This window comes from Panthera pardus, unplaced genomic scaffold (genome assembly GCF_024362965.1).
Source record: "Panthera pardus isolate Hobbes unplaced genomic scaffold, ASM2436296v1 HiC_scaffold_21, whole genome shotgun sequence".
Taxonomy (NCBI): Eukaryota; Metazoa; Chordata; class Mammalia; order Carnivora; family Felidae; genus Panthera; species Panthera pardus.
The window spans coordinates 49,276,877-49,296,089 of record NW_026526777.1 but is presented as its reverse complement, the minus strand read 5'-3'; the positions used below and the strand labels follow the sequence as shown (position 1 = coordinate 49,296,089).

Here is a 19,213-nt window from a genome sequence, read left to right as displayed (position 1 = left end):
TGAGACCTCCGGGCCTCAGAGGTTCTGAGGAAACTTCCTCCAAAGGGCGGAAGCGTCCCTGCCCTCACACCCTCATGCTCACCTCAGAGTCAGGACTGTCGGACGAGTCTTCTCCAGAAGGGGATGCGTCGCTTCTGGGCTTCGAGCGAAACCAGCTGAACCAGCCAAACCCTGAGCTCTGGAAGGGAAGGGGGGAGATTTAAGGCCTGTGGTGTGTTCCTCCGGCCGAATAGATTAGCCGACCCCAGTCTGATGGTGGGTTGTCAGAGGCCTGGCCAAAGCCCAGATTCCCAACCCTGCCCCCCAGTTGGGGGTGGGGGGAATGATGGCAACAGAACAAGACTGCCACCTTTGTGTTCTCTTTCACATCTCCTAGCTTTTCCGTCTGTGCTGGATTTGGGGAGGATTTTTTATCTGCCTCATCGGAGGATTCCTCCTCATCCTCCTTGACTGAAACGGTGGAACTCTCAGAAACGTTTCGTGATCTGGGAATCAGTGGCACCTAGAATTAAAGAAGATAAGAACTAATATTTTCATAGCACTTGACAGGCTACAAAGGCAAATCACCAGCCCCGCTCAGTACATCAGCAGGCAGGCCTTCCAGGATCACACCTGACTGATGAGGACACACCACACAGGGCTGAGAAATGGTTTGCGGAAGGTCTTAGGACAAGGCCAGAGCCCAATCCCAGTCCCCGTGGTATCCCTAACTGGATGGGCTTTTGGCTGCCATGCTACCTCCCCACATCAGATTTCCACAACGATGCCGAGGCCTGGAGCAGAAGATATGGAATGCTACCGCTGGAGATGAAGAGAACAGGAAACCCCCTGTGGGGACCCACACACCCAAGAGGACAGAGACTAATACACTGGCCCTAACTCATCCTAGAGCTCATTCCTGGCAGACTTGCTCAAGATCAACCGTGAACAAATGCACCAGAGGGCAGCAAAATGTGTCCATGGGCCTTTCTATTTGTGTGCATGGTAAAATATACATAGCATGAAGTTTACCAATTTAAGTATTTTTAAGCATACAATTCAGTGACGTTAGTACATTCACAATGTTGGCTAACCACCACCAATATCCATTTCCAGAACATCGGATCAACCTCAACAGAAACTCCGTGCCCATTAAACACTCCTCACTCTCTCCTCCCCCAATCCGCTAATAGCCTCTACTCTTTTTGTCCATTAATTTGCTTGTTCTAAGTACCTCATATAAGTAGAACCATATAATGTTTGCCCCTTTGTGTTATGTTTCCATTTCGTATTCAAAAAAAAGCATAACTGGTACAACCTTTGGAAAATGCTTTGGCAAATCTAGAAAAAGCTTCATTTTTTAATTCTGAACATAGAATTTACTGTGTAGTAAATACTGTTTCTAAGCACTTTACATACAGTGATTCATTTAATCCTTACAATTGTCCCACGAGGTGGGTACTATTGTTATCATCCCATTTATATAGGAGAAAACTAAGACACAGAAAGATTAAGCAACCTAAGGCCACAGAGCTAGCAATTGGCAAAGCAAGGATTCCAACCTAAGCAGCCTCTCCTTCTAGAAATTTCTCCTGACTGAATAATTCAAGAAATAGACCAGGCTTACATGTCCATCACTAGAATGTCCACCGCTGTGTTTTATATGTGAAGGGAAGGGAAGGGAAGGCAATATGCAGTGAGAGAGAGAGGAGGAAAGAAAGAAAAGGAAGAGACACACACTTGAAATGTTTAACAATGCGGGAGTGGTGAGCAAAACTTGGGGCTCCTTCCTGTGGCCTACAAAGCCCTGTTGGTCTGGCCTCTATTGCCCTGGCCTTACTTCTCAGCCCCTTGCTCCCCACTGTCTACACACAGTGAGTCCCTTGCTCCTTCCTTCACCCACCAAGTGAGTCCCATTTGACTTGCTACTCCCTCTGCCTTGAAGGATCATTCCCTAGACACCTCCCTGGCTCAGGTCGGCCCCCCATTCTGACCTGTGCTCCAGGCCTCCCCAGAGGTATGCTTACTGACACCCCATCTCAGATAAAATCCATTATGCATACAGCGTTCATCTGCAGTCACCTCCACTAAACTGAAAGTAGGATTTATCTGGTTCCCCACGTCTCCCCAACCCTGTGATAGTGCTACAGATACGACAGGATCTCGGGATTTGTGAATGAAGGAACCAATGAATGATGGTGCTTTCATACAATGGACTTTATCATACCAATATTAGAAATCATTTATGGGTGCTTGAGTTGGTTAAGCATCCGACTCTTGATTTCGGCTCAGGTTATGATCTCATGAACCGTGAGTTCAAGCCCTGCCTCAGGCTCTCTGCTGACATTGTGGAGCCTGCTTGAGATTCTCTCTCCCTCTCTCTCAATCCCTCCCTCACTCATACTTTCCCTCTCTCTCAAAATAAATAAACAAATAAAACTTTAAAAATCATTTATGAATGACATGGAAAACCTCATTTTACAGTATTAAATAACAAATAGGAAATAAAACTTCATATACACATTTAAGAACACATGAGTGATATTTGGTTATTTATATGATACTTTCTCTTTACTTTTCAAGTTTTCTGTAACAATAATGTACTACTTTTTCAGTCAGAAAAAAAAAAGTAAAGCATAAAAGTTTTTAAGTCCTGTGGCCAAGTACCTACTTGAGACATTTTTAGGTATAACCACTACATATATGCTCAAATGTATACAATGTAAGCCTCCAACCAGGCAAAGCTGAAGAACATCTTAAGTTTGGGACCAGCAATGGCCATCGTTGGGGGAAGGGCACATTCGACAGCTAGACAGAATGGTCAATTAGACATGGCCACCTCCAAAACCTCCCAGCCTGAGGAGAAAAGACACAGCTGACAAAGGTCCCTCTTGGGGAAAAAAGCAAGGTAAACATTACAATAAAGAAATAAACATCAGGGGCGCCTGGGTGGCTCAGTCGGTTGAGCGTCCGACTTCGGCTCAGGTCATGATCTCACAGTCTGTGAGTTCGAGCCCCGCGTCGGACTCTGTGCTGACAGCTCGGAGACTGGAGCCTGCTTCGGATTCTGTGTCTCCCTCTCTCTCTGCCCCTAACCTGCCCCACTCGCATTCTGTCTCTGTCCCTCTCAAAAATAAATAAACATTAAAAAAAAAATTTAAAGAAATAAGCATCAGAGTCTCCCATGACAGGGCAGGGCGTGGTGAGTGAGGTGTCAGAGGTGTCAGGACAGTGAGGGAGGTGTCAGAGACCTCAGAGGCCAAAACTAAACTCAGCCCTGCCACCCCTCCCCCCATGGACACCGGTTGGCAGGATTGAACAGAAACAAGAACACGGCCCTCCTTCCCACCGCTAGGATTTGGTATAGCAAGAAACAAGTTGCATTGTGGAAGGGAGAGCTGGGGCCAGGCAGAAGAAGGAGTTTGCACATGGCTAAGAAATCTGGGCAAATGGAAAAAACCTGAAGCATTAGAAGCATTAGAGGAGGTAGCCGTCAGCATCTGCTGTGCTTTGTCCTCTCACCTGGGGTTTGGAAACAGCCTTTTGACCATCCGGATGCTGGAAACTTCCTTCAGATACTATACTCTCTGTTATGGCACAAAACACAAACACAGTGATGTGAACTTGTGCTTTTCCCATCTAATCTGAAGAAGGAACGTGGCTACTGTCGGCTTTTCTAACTGCAAAGCAGCTGGAGGTCCCAGCCTATCCAGTCCAAACCAACTGGATCGCGTAAATGTGAATCCACGGGCACAACCCTCTTCCAGCTGCCCCAGGACATGCTGGTCACCTGACCTCTACCCTGAACCAAGGCTGTTCCTTAGGAATCCTGGAAACCTGGGTCACGTGGAGCTAGCTCACAGGGTTCCTCCCTGACCTTCCCCTCCATTTGAGTCTCCTGTTTTGGACAGGACCTTATCTTAGAAGGTCTACGATGTAATCCCCCTGTCTGGCTGCCAGCATTCGCTTGGTGACTCAGCACTGCTCATCACACTTGGGTGCAAGTGGCATTTTCCTCCCTTCTCCACCCTGCAGCCTCTCTCCTAGGAACTCTGCATCCAAGAGGAGGGCAGGAGTGACCGCTGTGAGCCTCACTATGATTGTCCAGTAGAGAGGCAGGCTGCAATGGAAGGGCAAGCCCTCGGAGGCACGCAGAGTCCCAGCCCCAGGGCTACCACAGAGCAGGCCCTCAGTCAGGTGCACACCCACCATTCAGGGCTTGATCAGCTCTGACCCCACCTCTGACCCCGCCCACCTCCATCATCTGCTTCCTCCCCTTCAACACTCCTCACCCCAGGCTTCCAGCCTAGTCGGCAGGTCTTACCAGGAGGTGGATATATCTGCTGGGTTTCTTCCCAGGCTTCTCCTCCAGGAGGGCCTGTCACGGCCATACAGCCACCAGTCCCTGGCAGACAGACCTCAGGAACCGAGTAAAGAGGCACGGGGACCCCCATCTGCCCCACACCTCCTCCTGCTGGACAGGAACTGGGCTGGTGGGGAATGGGGTGTTGTGAGCTGGGCTGGCCTGGCCCCATCTGCTCCGGTGTTGGCCACAAGGCTCTGCGGTCCCCAAGGGCTTCTGAGTGGCTCTGACGTCCTAAAAGATCACGGTAGAAAGTGTTTCCTGAGGACATAGGGCAAAGAAGAAGGACTGAGACCTGCAATGTGACATTAGCGTGGACCCATCACACCACGGTCATTCCTGCCATGTCCTCTTTGGAAAGCAGTCACAAGGACAGGCCGCTTGATGTGGCTGCCGTTAATGTGATGACGAATACAACACAGCAGTGATTGTAACACCTGTCACTGCTTGTGACTTAGAGTTTACAAAATTATTTCCCTCACTGCCTTGTATGATCTCTGAGCCTTGAACCAGCACATCAGGAGGATAGAAATTACCTTCCTTGTTTCACTCCACACTTTTTTATTTGGGGGTAAACGTTCTCCTTTAAGGATTTCCTAATGGACTTGGGTGTTTGAAGCTTAGAAATTTTCCATTAAAACCCAAATCAGAACCACAGAAATGAACCAGAGCATCGGCCCCAGAAGCGAGTGTGGTGGGATTCCTTCTGGCTCTCCCACTTTGCTAATGAGATGGGCTGTGGTGTGGATGACTGGCTGAGGGTCACTGGGCCAGTGGGGCTGCTGACCCACATGCTCAATTGGGTGACAAGGGACAGGGCTGCTTGCCAGTGGAAGCAGCATTCAAGAAGCCCTGGCCTGGTTCCCCTCCAGGCCTCTGCCTGGAAGGTGCTGGAAAACAGCAGCAAAGCTGAGAAACAGAAAGCAGGGCCCGCTTTCCTTGCCTTCCCCCAGCTCATCCTCCGTGAGGAAGATGCCCGCGAGTGGGAAACGGCTGGAAATCAAGAGATGACACCCTGTCCTGACCCCACCACAGGGCGGAGGGGTGTGGTCACTTGGGGAAAGGGCCCAGAGCTAATTGGGGGTAATAATGCTGGCTGGAACCAGCACTCAGGGGCATCCTGAGGGGAAAGGAGGCATGTGCTGGCAACATTTTGAAACATTTGTCACATGTCTATAGCAATTGGTAGCTCAAAAACCAAAACTGATAGCTCAAAAAAATCTTCCTATGTTTCCAACACCTACATGAAACACAGACAATCCACCCTCTCTGGCCTCAAGAAACACATCAGCTGGGGAGAAGGTACGGAGGCAGGTGAAACAATGAGATCACGATACAACATGGTGAGTATTAAAACCTGAATGTGAGGCAGAAACTCTAAACATGTGGGAACTTAGAAGTGTCAGGATGGCTGTGGCCAGACAGAGCTGTGGGGACAAGGTCAGATTTGTACAGGCAAGGAAGTACCCCCCAGGAAGGGCCAGGCGAATATTTTCTAAGTTCTGTTATCTCTACGATCAGGCCCAGAGAGTCAGCCATTTGCACTCAGGTCATCAGCACGGGTACCTGTTGGTCCTCCGACTCCAGAAGCATCTGAGTGAGCAGGACAAAGATCCCCAGTGTCTCCTGTGACCTTCTGCTATTAAACACAAAGTAACATCTTTTTAAACTACACAAAGAAAAGCAAGAACAGGGAACAATGGTTTAAAATTAAGTCAAGGGGCTCCTGGGTAGCTCAGTCCGTTAAACGTCCAACTTTGGCTCAGGTTTGTGAGTTTGAGCCCTGCATTGGGCTCCGTGCTGACAGCACAGAGACTGGAGCCTGTTTCAAATACTGTGTCTCCCTCTCTCTCTCTCTGCCCCTCCCCTGCTCACTCTCTGTCTCTCAAAAATAAATAAACATTAAAAAAATTTTTTTAAATAAAAAAATAAAAATTAAGTCAAAAAGAAACTTCAGAGGGAGTGACGAGGTATGAGAATCTGGACCGGATGCTGAGGGCTGGTGGGGGAGGGGCAAGGGCAAGGCCTCAGCCCTGCATCTCTCCTGGGTGTGCTCAGAGCAGGCAGGGACCAGGAGACCAGCATCTCCCAGCGTCTCCCCAAAGAAGGGGCAACTGGAAGGGCCCCAGGGCCCCGTGCGTGCAGCCCATGGGAGTCAGGGCCGTGTGTGCCTTGAAAAATCCACCCTCTCCCGTCGTTATAGAGATTGGAAGAAAGAAAATGGAGGCAGGCCTGTTCGAATTACTGGTACAATTACTACCAGCAGCTTCTGCAGTTGTCAGAACAAAAAGGAAAGGTCCGGAAATCTTTTAAGCAATTGCCCTACATTACATGAAAGTGACACGAGTCCACTGTGATCCATTGTTCCTAACAGAGAGATGAAAGCTTTAATGCTCATAAATGTAGCTTCTAGGACCAAAGACAAGGGTGATTGGCAAGAGGGCCCCAGGGCCTCACAGGCAAACCCAGGAGACCATCTCTGCCCGAGGGACAGGCAACAGCTGGGGGGCTGAGCGCCACCCCCTCCCGGGTCAACCTGTGTCTCGCGGATGGAGGACTTCATGGCCCTCCGTGGGATCGGGGACTTGCCAAGGTCAGTGCTCTGTTCCAGGGGAACGGAGAGAGAAACAGAGGTCTCACCACCATCCCGGCTCCAACCCCGCTCACCGCCAGCTCCTTGAGCCGCCTCCGAAGCTGCACCAGCCAGTCTGGCTCCAGGTCCCGGTCTCTGCGTCTGTCTACAACCAAGGGATCTGACAGCTTCAGTTTCTCCGCTAGCTGTGCCCGGTTCCCAACCGTGTCAGGGGCGAAGGTAAGAGAGGGGAAAGCAGACATAGATGATGGGGAAAGAGGCAACAGGGGAATAGGAGAAAGACAGTCTTAACTCCCTTGCAAATTAGATTACCAAGAATAATTGATTAGCAAATCCAGCAGATACCTTCCTGAAACTGCAACATAAATAAACAATTAACCCATCTTGGTGTTAGATATGCAATAAGATATAAGAAGAAACTGTTACCCAGCTTTGTGTCTCTGCAAAGTTGTCTCCTCTAGTACTGCTTCTCAAGTACTGCACTTGGGTGCTCCCAGGAATCACCTGGACTGTTGCTAAAATGCTAATTCCAATCCCAGAATTCCATGGGGCGGGGACAGCCCCTCCATTCTGAGTCCCTGAGCCCCCTACATTTTTCAGGGGCAGGGGGCTCAGCACCACAGATTTTGCTGGCTGCTGAATCCAACAGTTGGACCTTGTCTAAAGCAAAGCAAAAATTGACAACAGGCTGTCTTTTTACTCTCCAGCTAATGGATTTTTCTTCAATTAATTGGCACTATTTGCCCGATCATTTTCTTCCCCTGGAACTAAACGTTGATATGTTATGTTGTCGTTTTTAAACGTACCCCACATGTGATAAAGTATTCCATGCATTTAAAAGCATTTTAATAAGGCTCATTTCCTGTTTTAATCACTAAAATATATACTCTAAGTCCAGCATTTATAATTAGAACGGCTGACCGGAACATGTGGTTTTACTGTCCCAGAAAAGCGGATGCAAGAATAAATTCCTGGCACAGCACATGCCTGCTTTCCAGCCCCCCCCCCCCCCAATCCCAACAACCCCCGCCCACTGCCTGCTTCTTTGTGTGGTGTCAGGACTCTGCTTATCATGCCTGGGCATGCGTACGTGGTCAAAGACAGCCATGGGCTCCAATTTTCCAGCATGTTCAAAGGAGATGGGCTGTGGAGTCTAAGCTGCTTTAACAATAGCTTTCTCTGAACACTGAAGATAAAACACCTGCAGAGAACCCTTTGAGAAACTCACCTTGATGAGTTCCACTAATAGCACAGGGTGATCGCTCTCTCCTTGGCTAAGGAGGGCCGTGCCAATGGCTTCGCAGTAATGCAAGGCCGGGGACGCAAGGCCATAATCTGCCAGACGGGAAGCATAAAGGAGCTTATACACCTGTGGAGAGGAGCGGGGCCAGTGACTAGTCCATCCGGGCAGGATAGAAGGAGAGACATGTAGATAAGTCAGCTGACTGCCAGCTTCAGCTAACTCTGCCATCCAAAATATCAAGGAGGGCCTCGTGCCATTTGGTTTACTCGGTCTGCGTAGGGGCACAGTTGCAAATCCAGCCTGCAGGTCACACATCGCTGAGAAAGGGATGGGAGTCACATCAGTTCAGTCTCTGGAGACCGAGTCACTACGGGAATGCACCAGACTAGTTACTTCTGATAAACAAGCCCACGTAATCCGGAAAGCCTGGCATTTGTGGAGCATAGGACCAGGCACCGGGGGAGACATAGGAAAGAAGAAGAAATGACTCTGATGCAGGCAGACAGCTATTTACAGAAGCATGAGGGGCACAGCAAGGTAGAGCCATGAGGGTTTGGAAATCAGACAGGCCCAACTTCAAATCCCAGCTCTACACTGGGTATGCCACATTGCGCCTGTTACCACACCTCCCTGTGTCTCAGTTTCCTCACTACAGCATGGGGATAATACTGTTCACCCCTTGGTTGTTGTAAAGATTAAATGAGACAATCCATGTAAAGTTCTTAGAACAAATGGCAGGCAAGAGATAGGAGCCCACAGCATGTGACTCCTCTCTTCAGTTTCCCGTTTGGCAAAAGGGAGTCATGCCCAACTCGCGGGGTTAGAAATAATACTCAAAGCACAATAGCGCCCTGCTGGCACATAGAACACACTCGCTAAAGCTGACTTCCTTCCTGTCTGCCCAAAGGTGACCGAAAGGTGGGATGACCAAAGAAGAGAGAGAGAGAAGAGAGACCTGTTCCCAAAGGAGCTCATCTGCTCGGCTTTGCTGGGGAGGGAGAGTCTTCGGTAAAACTATGAAGGAAGCTACTATACACGAAGGCCGTCATTTTCGAGCATTTTTGTGCTTTTTGTGTTGTGGGCTGTGAGTGTGCGTGCGCGTGTTGTGTTGCCAGGCGCACTCTCCACACGGGCACTGAAGGAGTCCTGATGAATTGGAGGTGTAACATCAGGTCATCAAGCAGAGAAGCTGAGAGAAGAGTAGAACCTGCAGGGCCCGCGCCCCCCCTCCCCCGCACAGCGGAAGCCCCGAGGGGAAGACAGAAGGGTGAGGGCAGGGACGGAGTGGGAAGGAACTTGCGCAGCTAGGAGACTCAAAGAGATGGGAGAAGCACGTCGGAAGGAGGGAGCAGGCTGGGCAAACCCCCCTGGGCTGGGCCTTCCCGCCCCCCCCCCCCCCCCACAGGCCGCATGGCCAGAGGGGAGGAGGAGAAGGGAGAGCTGTTTGCGGAGAGCGGCACTTGCTGCGGAGCAGGTGCGACAGGTCGGGGGCCAATTTCCATTTGTTTGGGGGCAAGGCAGGAGCCTCCAGCAACAGGGGCTGCTGCATTGATTTGCTTTCGTATCTTGAAATGCAGACTTTTAGGGGACCTAGAAAGAAATCCTAACTCTTCCCACGCTCAGGCTAACGAGGAAAAGTGCTGTAGATGACTTCGCCCAGCTACCCTGTGCCAAATAGCAACTCTGGAAACCCAGCTGCTCGCGGCCATGTGACGCAGCTAAGGCGGTGCCCTCGGGTGGGTTCAGTTACCTGGAAAGAAGGGATGAAGGATTTGGGGCGGCCCAGCATCTGACAATACTCGAAGATTTCCGTCCTCTGGATAGCCTCAGTTGTTGCAAATTTCAAAAACTCTTGACTACAGCCAGGGAATAACAATAAAAGAAATTGAGGGGGGATTGGGAGGAACTTAAATCCTAGTAGACAAGCACCAGCTGCATCCGAACAAGGTAGATAGAGTTCCTGCCCTGGGCTGATCCCTGGGGTGACTCCAAGATGGGAAAGAGACTGGGGGCCTCCGGAGTGAATGTTTTGCCTCCTCTTTCTCCTCCTTGGGGCTGGGGAAGGAACAGAGCAGAGCCCTGCACCAGAAGTGCAGAAAGGGGGGTCCTCCACCTTCTTTGCTGGAGGGTCACCTAAGGCAAACTGACCTTCCTCCTCCTCAGAAGGGCACTAGGCGCTGCTCTTTAACATGCTGAGAGCTCACCTTAGTGCCCTGAAGGCCTAGAACGTGCATCTATGCAAGGCCACTCCTGGCCCCAACAAAACAGCATAAGAGGGTGCTCTCGAGAGCACCCAGAAAAGAAGGCATGGCCAAGAATGGGGACAACAGCTGAGCCAAAAATCAAAGGACGGTCCCTATGCTGGCTGTTCATTCAGCCAATGAGGCAATGAGGAAGTGGGCTGGCCAAATGTGATCCCAGGGGCTACCAGACCCCTCCATAGGCCCTGACGGCTTGGCGTGCTGTGTGAAATCTCGATCACCACAGGTTATCTCCAGAAATGTCCTTGTACCATATAAACATAGGAGGGAGACGAATTAACCCGTGCACATGTACTGTCACATTTGGCACAGGTGGTCTTCTCTGACAAGCCCACTATATGCTGTCAGAGACCACGACCCAGAGAGAGCTGGCCACGGCTGTACATTTCCACAGAGGTAGGCAGTTTTGCACAACAGTTGAAAGGACTTCACAGCCTCACAGCCTGAATTCCAAGTCCCACGTGACTGCACACTAGCTGTGCTATCTTAGATAAGTTATTTAACCTCTCTGTGCCTTGGTTTCCCTCCTCTATAAAGTTAAGATTAAACATATACTTTATTCATAGGATAAATTTGTACTGATTAAAGGAAATAGTGCAAATAAAATGACTGGGGGGGGGGGGGGGCGGGGAAGAGAGATCCAGAACATGGAGAACTGCTAAGAAGCAAACCGATCTTTTTTGTCCATTTACTCATTGTCTACAGTCTACAGGCTTATTAAGATCCTTCCGTGTGAAGGGGAGTCTGGGAGGCTCAGCTGGTTAAGCGTCCAACTCTTACTTCAGCTCAGGTCATGATCTCGCAGTTCCGTGAGTTCGAGCCTTGCGTCGGGCTCTGCGTTGATGGTGCGGAGCCTGCTTGAGACGCTCCCTTTCTCTCTGCCCCTCCCCCACTCGCACTCTCTCTCAAAATAAATAAATAAACTTAAAAAAAAAAGATCCTTCTGTGTGAAAACGCTAACGTTATGGCCAACAAAGAGTAAGTAACAGGCTGGACTTTGAGTAGTTTGTGCACCGTCAGTGTAGGGGTGTAAGGAGTAAACATAAACTTCTTGCAATTTCCAATTCTGCCCAGGGCTGACTCTGAGACAAGCCCAGGGCTGCCTAATACAGAACCTCAAGCCACCCGGATCGATCGCACTGACAGTTCTTAAGAGATAATGTCTGGTCATGGAGCCAGGGCGCCACCAAGTGGTCAGAAGGGGGCAATACACCTCAAAGACCCACACGCAGTTTTGGGGAGCAGGGCTGGGGCCTGAGGCCCCCTGGAGGTGTGATGCGGCTCCCACCGGGCACACCTCCCTGCCCAGATCTGTGCAGAACAGCCCCAGAGGAGGGGAGCAGCAGTAGGTGAAATGCATACAAGAAAATGGAAAGTAGAGCCATGAGACCCAGCAAGGCCTCCCTCAAACAATTCCCTGGAAACCGTCCTTCCCGTTCCCTTTCCCCGAGGAGACCCTACCTGTGGCTACTGCCAAGCAAGGCCAGATGATCTGTCTTCACGGTGTAGTGGCCGAAGGGCACGTGAGCCACGAGGTAGCAGAAGTGGGCTGCTTCCACCAGCCCCTTCCCAGCTGCAGGAGGAGGAGAGCAAGGCCCAGTCACGGAACATGACTGTGTGGGGACCCACCATCGGGGCGGGTGGGAGAGAGATGGCAGAGGGGGCTCGGGGTCCGAGGGGAGAATCCTGGGGGGAGGGAAGGCCAGAGTCGCTGGCCCCAAACCCCACTGTCCCCTCCCACCAGCATTTTTGGCTTCGGACATTACATTTCAATTCTTTTCAGCCAGAATACATCACTGATTCGTGTTTTCCTAGTATATTCGTGATTAGGAATTTTCTAAGCATTTTAAGTCCTTCCTGAGGGTGAAAAGAGAGCAGATGCCTACACCTGAGCAAAGAAGTAGCTGTTTTTAAATTAGACTCCTTGGGGGCACTAATGCTTCCTCTGCTAAAATCAAACAATAGAAAACTTTTCGCAGGGCTCATAAAAACTACCAATAATGACCAGCCTGTTCCCATTTTCAGAATGTTCTCCCATACATTTTCCATTACCTCAAAATTGAATTAATTCAAGTAGGTGACGTACTCAGCACAGGGCCAGGTGCCCAGGAAGGACTAAACAAAACCCGCCTCCCTTTCTAACCATCGGCCGCTGACCCACCTGCCGTCTGACTTGGTGCTACCTTGCACATCGCTCTTTTCCGTTTAACAGAGCAATATTTCACAAAGTTAACAAAGAGTATCATGATTTCTAGGCATTCAGCCCCTTGACCAAATTTGAGAACCTCCGGTCTGGAACATTCTGTAACCCCTAAGTGTTTATAAAGCAAACGTTCACTGAGAGATAATAAAGGTAAAGCCTACGCAATTACTCAGGGTAGTTCAGGCAAAAATAGAAGTTCCTCTCTGGCTGAGCTGGGTCGCCGTCCGGCTAACCATAACAAGAGGGGAGGTTCCCTGTGTGTTAGCTCCATCCTGGGGGGAATCTGACCAGGGATAGAAAACCAGCTGCTGAGGGGAGCCTCCACAGCAGCCCAGCCCGAGTCTCAGGGGTCTGGACTGCATTGCAGCAGAAAATCTGGGAAACGGAGAGACAAGAATGACACTCCTTTCTCTGGAGTTTCCGACCCCCAAACACTGAGGCCCCTGGGTCAGAGGAAAGCCTGAGGCACAGACGCAGGCCCTGCACAGAACCTAAAAGCCTGAGGATAGACGTGTAAAGTGGCCTGGACACAGCCTAGAGGAGAGGAGGGGGCAGGGCTGGCTTCTGCTTACCCAGAGTGTCCCCCATGGTGACAATTGTGCGCTGATGCAGCTCCAGGTCCCCACTCTGATTTGACAGAATCACGGCCAAGTGAGGCCTCCAGTCTCCCCACTGCTTGTCCCCACAGCACTGGAAGGCAGCAGACAAAATGGAAGATTTACTGGCTGAAGGATCACAGGCCACAACGTGGATGAAAAACTTTGTTGTCTGTCTCCTGGTTTCGAGGAGTTCGGGGAAGGCCGGCTTCTGCCACCTGCATTGCTGCCAGTCACTGATTTCCAGGTCTCCTTTTAAAAAGCAAGACTTGGGGCTCCTGGGTGGCTCAGTCGGTTAAGCATCTGACTCCTGACTTCAGCTCAGGTCATGATCTCACGGTTCATGAGTTCAAGCCCTGCTTGGGTTCTGCACTCACAGTGCAGAGCCTGCTTGGGATTCTCTCTCCCTCTCTCTCTCTCTCTCTCTGCCCCTCCTCTGCTCTCCCTCTCTCAAAATAAATAAATAAGTAAACTTAAAACAAACAAACGAACAAAAAGACAAGACTCCTGGAAGGATGGGCAGGCAGACAGACACGGACGCATACATGCATTCGTAGGAACCTCAGGCTATAGGTAAATAAAATGACACTTTTGATCACTTACTGATTTTCAAATTTCTTCCTGGTACCCCTGACCCCAACAGCTAGGGACAAATCCAGAAAAAGAAAACAAAACAAACCCTGATGTTTCAGTGGGAGAAGGAAGACCAAACATCCTTGGTTCATATGCAGAATCCACATCAGCCTGTTAGAAGTCAGGGCAACCCTAGGCCCCTTAATACCTTACCAAATGGCTTGTGTTTTCTGGTTTTACAAAGGCCTTTCACACACATGACCTCAGTTAATTTTCACAACCCTATTGAGTTGAATTCCTACGGCTGGAGAAAAGCAGGCCAGGTGGCCCAGCCCCGCACCCAGTCCCTGTTCATCTTGCTCCCAGCTGAGGGCTCTGCCCGCTCCCTCTGGTGACAATGCAAGGGCAGCAGAGCTCCACCAGGGGGCAGCAGGGTGCACACAGAACCCTGGAAGTGGGGAAATGCCCCACACAAATGGTGGGGCTTGAGCTTCCCTTCTCCGGAATGAAGGGGAATTTTAGGACAGGAAATATCTATAAAGAAGCAATAGAACATCACAAAAACAACCCAGGCCCTGGATTCAACTGGCATCCCGCCTTTTTACTAGCTGTGTGACTTTGAGCACGTTTCTCAAAACCTTTTTTCCTCATCTCTTAAGTGGAGATCATAATATGAGTTATATTCTACATAACAGTTATTGTTGATAATGAAATAAGATAGCTAGGTAAAGCACATAGCATAGTGCTTTGCACTTAGTTTGCCCTTTATAAATTATACATAGGTGCATATACACAGATGTACACACACACACACACACACACACACACACACACACACACGGAAGCCCAGCAAAAGGAAGGAGGTGATTTGTAGACCAGTCCATCTTCCAGTTTGTTACTGGAATGGGTAGAGCAAGAGATCGATAGTGATAGCTAAGATTTGGAAGTCAAAACAATCCCTAATTATTTGGTCTTTGTAATTATCCCCAGGAACAAAAGATGCTTTATCCAACTCCATTTTATAGTTACTCTTTGTTTATCTGGGCAATGCAGTGTAAATGAGGGTGATGATGATGATAAATCACAAGAAGAGCAGTTCTTACTGCACTCTGACCGTGAACCATACCCGCTGCTAAGCGTTTCTCCTAGAACGGTCACACGCATTGGGTACTATTATTATCCCCTCATAAGCCAGGCCCTTTCTCGCTCTAACGAAAGGAACGCGCAAAAGAAAAATCCTTGCTGAAAAGAACAAACATTTAGAAGTCATTCTTCTATCTCTTCCCTAGGTGATTTGAAAAAAATCACCGTAAAGCAGACGTATGGAGAGAAAGAGTGTGCAAGAGAGAGCATACACCTGACTAACTTCAACGGGTCAAGCATGGTCGTTGATCTGCTCAGATATTCTCTCTCCTTTACTCTTCACAGTAACTCTCTTGGTTAGGCATCAAAATGCCCACAAAGAGGAAAACCTGAGGCTCTGAGATTAGGTAACAAAGCCAAGCTCACAGAGCAGCAAGGAGCAGGCTCTGGTTAAACTTGTGATAGAAGCCTACATCTGGGTTTTCCGGCTGCCGTGTCTTTTCCACTCATTCCAAGTAACTAACAGCCAGCCTTTTCCTGGGTGCCAGATGCTAGGTCACTCTCAAACACTGAGATCAAATACCGCCTTGGCACATCACTTCCTGCTCCTCAGTTTTCTCACCTAAACACAGGGAACATTTAGTTAACTCTACCACTGCAGTGAGACCCAGTGGACCATATGTTGATTACATCATTTCCTGCATTTAGTGCTTTGTGACATGATGCACCGTCATGGCGGTGCATGGCATTCCGCTGAACTGTGAGCACTCCATGTTCCAGTATAGCCAGTGGGTTTGATGATGGGGCATGAAAGTCATCATCTCTCTTTTCCTTTCTAGGAATCGTCCCCAAGCAATAAGAAGAACAGAAAAGCAAAAATGTGAAGTCCATTTTCATTAAAACTGGGTGACAGCAAAAACCCAAACTTCAAAATATAAGAAAAGGCTGCCAAAGGTAGTGGAAATTGAACAGAGTGCAGGAGGGAGCAGAGAGAGAATTCCAGAAGGAGAGGATCCCACAGCCATCTCTGCCGACTTAGGAGAAGGAAAGGCTACACAGATACCCACAGAAAACCCCAGATCGTGTGGGAAATGCCAGATAGCTTGCAATGTGGCCCTGGCCCCTCCCCAGCACAAACCTACCAGAAACTACTGGCCCAGGGAAGACTCAACTCCTGTCAAGGAACAAGCACAAAATCTGTACAAATACACTGTAAAGATAGAAGAAAGGAAGTAATATGAAAAACTAATGGAAGGTAGAAAGAACATTCACTGGAAAAATGTTACCACAAAACAAAGAGATATCACCAAACATTTCATCATGAATTTAAGTAAAATCACGAAACAATTTCTTCTATGAAGCAAGGGCATTATCACTAATGCTAAGTGATAAGAGCTCAGGAAGAAGACAACAACAGGAAGAGGCCAATGTGACCTGCAGAGCTCAGGGAAGAAGTGAGAGAAAAATCCGAGAAATCAAGATAAAACTGGCACAAAAATTAGGAGACAGTGTCTCTTTCATCAATATGGAAACACAGGAAGGGACACATAGGATGGCAATGAGAAGAGCAAAAAAAAAAAAAAAAAAAGAAGAAGAATAAGAAGAGGAAGAAGAAAAAGAAGAAAAGGAAGGAAGGATGGAAAGAAAGAAAGAAATTTTAATTAAAGAGAATATAATCTGTACATGTATGCGTAAATAGTTCATATCTATATGAAATGTGCACATATGGAATTCCTGAAAAAAAATAATAATAATGGAACAAAACAAATATCGAAGGATATAACGCAAGAAAACTTCCTTGAACGGTAAAATATGAATGCATGTATTAAAACAGTATGCTGTGTCCCAAGAAAAAAAAAAACAAAACTGCCCTGACAGCACCAATACATCCTGGTAAAGTTACTAGATTTCAAAGGTAAAGAAGGATACTTTGGGGAAAAAAGATACTTTCATAGGGAACTATCAAGCTGGCCTCAGACTTGAGCCATCTCCAACTCTAGACAGCATGTAAGACCAAATATGTCCAACTTTGCAGGATGGATGTGCAGGGGGGGAAAGAACGGTGGCCTTACTGCAGGAAGCCTGGGGACAGTCTGGCTCTCTCGCTATTCACGCACACTGAGCAGGCAGCTATGGTATTGTGAAAATGACAAGGTTTTTGGAATCAGACAGACGGAGCCAATCCTGGCTCCACTGCTCCTCGCTCAGTGATCTATATGTCATAAGACACCTTTTGCACCTTAGTTTCCCACCTCTGTAAAACGGGGGTAGGAATTCCTTCCTCGTGTATTAAATGAAATCATATGAAGAATTGGGCCAGGTGCAATTACCACTTATTTTAATCTTTAAAGTCATCACCTCGTTCCTGAGCTGTCCCCACCCCCCCCCCAAAACCCTTAGGACACTGGGGTATTGAAGGAGGTCTGTCACAAAGAATACCGTGGCTGCCTGTGGGATCCTCCCCGACAAGAACTGGAAGAGGGTCTGCAGTGGGTCATTGGACGCCAGCGTGCTGGTAAAGCTGCAGAGAGAGATGACCGTTAGTGGGGACCAAGCCGAGAGAGCCTTTGACCCATTGCCAGCGGGGCAAACCCCCCGTAGTTCTCTATTTGACTTCAGCAGCTTCTTTCGGAACATGAACTTCTCTTTGCTTTTCTGCCATGCCTCTGCTTGGCTCCCACTTTGGGGGGATCGGCAGGATCTTCATTCCACCACAGATGGGGCTCTCTGTTGGGGGGTGTTTTCTGCACTTTGGCACTGATGCCCCAACTCTCCAGTAACCATTTCTATAGGTCTTCTTTGTCACGGAAATGCTGCACATCTCAGAGATCCCTAGAGAGCCCCAGCAGTTAACCCAAACATCTTCTCTGCGGGCCCCTCCTACCCAGTCACCCTCAACTTCTAGTCCCCTGAAGCAGTTCCCCTCGTGCCACGCCCACAGCCTCCAGGGCTGGTTTTCTGGCTCGTGACTAGCCTGGGTCTTTTACTCACATGCACTAAATAGCCATTTTCAGTAACCAAAGAGGCGTAGAACAGGGACCAGAAATGATCTTCCTGATGACAAACCGTGGGATATGCTTAACAAGGATATAATAAGCTCTAGAGCTGATTTGAGATTTAAGCATACTCAGTAAGAGATATTTTTCACAATTCACCGGGCCCCATCAAAAATCAATGGCCCAAGGCAAAAATCTGTCTCAGAGATGTATGCTACAATGTGGGATTGTGGGATGTTCATTTCCAAAGCCCAGAGGAAAATCGTCCCTCAGAACAGGCTTTATAGGACGGGGGAAGAACGCGGTCTTTTATTTAATAGCACCCTTGCCTCGGGAGCTCAGAGCGCTTATCATAATAAAACTCCAGGGTCCTCACCATCCTGAACATAATGAAGTGCACAGAGGTGTTACCAGTCCCTGGGAAGACTGAGGGTTAGAGTAGAAGAGAGACTCCATGGAGGCCGTGGTGGAGAAGGGTAGTGTGGCAGCCTTGAAGGGAGGTACCATCTTCTCAGCCATCTGCCCGACAGCCAATTTATGGCCAATTTAAACTTAAGTCAAGCTGAGAGGTTCACAGCTTCACAGCTTCGACTAACACAGGAAGAGAACATTTTGAGGGAACATCCTTCTCACGGTCTGATCCAAGCCTGCCCCTTATGGGAGGGCCCCCCGGCCCTCCCCACCCCTAACACATGTCTATCCCTGCCAACCCACAGATCTGGCTGCAGCTGGAGGGGCTTACTCAGGAACCCTTCTCCAGCACCCCTACCCCCCCCCCCCCCCCATTTAATTCCCCTTATTCCAAACTCCTGGCTATGTGGTCAGCCTCCATTCCTGTCTCATCCTGGTTTGGGCATTCTTCCCGGTCTCGGTGTGCTGGCATGATCTCTGACTAAACACATTCCTTCAGTCTCGTCATGTCCCCTGCCCTAGATGAAGACTTCTGCTTGTAATCCCCTGTCCTATAAAGCCTGTTCCTAGCACAGCTCCTGCTCCCCCATATCCCGACCTTCCTCTCAGCGCCCACATCCCCCACTGCAAGACTCAGTGGTAGACAGCTACTAACTCTCAGACCCAAAGCTCTGTCAGTTAACCCTAAGTGGTCACCTATTCCCTCACTGATGGAACTATCTAGAACAGCCCCTCCCAAAGAGAACTACCGGATTGCAGAAACCCATGCAATTTTTGGAAACTCAGACCCTGAGAAATATTACTAAACTGAATATTTAACATAGCAGGTAGAAAGAATGTGTCCATGTCTAGGTTGTAAGAATCTGGAGAAGCGATATGCTAGGTCCAGGTCAGAAGAGAAAAACTGGAAGG

General features: G+C 48.9%; 1 protein-coding gene across 10 annotated transcripts in view; it reads right to left on the bottom strand.

Moving 5' to 3' along the window:
* Window positions 1–19,213, bottom strand: part of SEC16B (SEC16 homolog B, endoplasmic reticulum export factor) — a 54,688-nt gene that overhangs the window by 4,325 nt on the left and 31,150 nt on the right. For 7 of the 10 annotated variants that reach the window (XM_053909233.1, XM_053909236.1, XM_053909237.1 and 4 more), the window contains 11 exons: window positions 17,334–17,415; window positions 13,215–13,332; window positions 11,901–12,012; window positions 9,929–10,034; window positions 8,164–8,304; window positions 7,010–7,120; window positions 5,909–5,981; window positions 4,304–4,603; window positions 3,502–3,566; window positions 350–502; window positions 83–178 (listed from right to left, as the gene is read on the bottom strand). In XM_053909233.1, the coding sequence (XP_053765208.1) occupies window positions 83–178; window positions 350–502; window positions 3,502–3,566; window positions 4,304–4,603; window positions 5,909–5,981; window positions 7,010–7,120; window positions 8,164–8,304; window positions 9,929–10,034; window positions 11,901–12,012; window positions 13,215–13,332; window positions 17,334–17,415 (1,357 nt within the window). The remainder of the gene's footprint in view (window positions 1–82; window positions 179–349; window positions 503–3,501; window positions 3,567–4,303; window positions 4,604–5,908; window positions 5,982–7,009; window positions 7,121–8,163; window positions 8,305–9,928; window positions 10,035–11,900; window positions 12,013–13,214; window positions 13,333–17,333; window positions 17,416–19,213) is intronic. The other 3 variants (XM_053909239.1, XM_053909240.1, XM_053909241.1) reach the window with 3 other exon arrangements.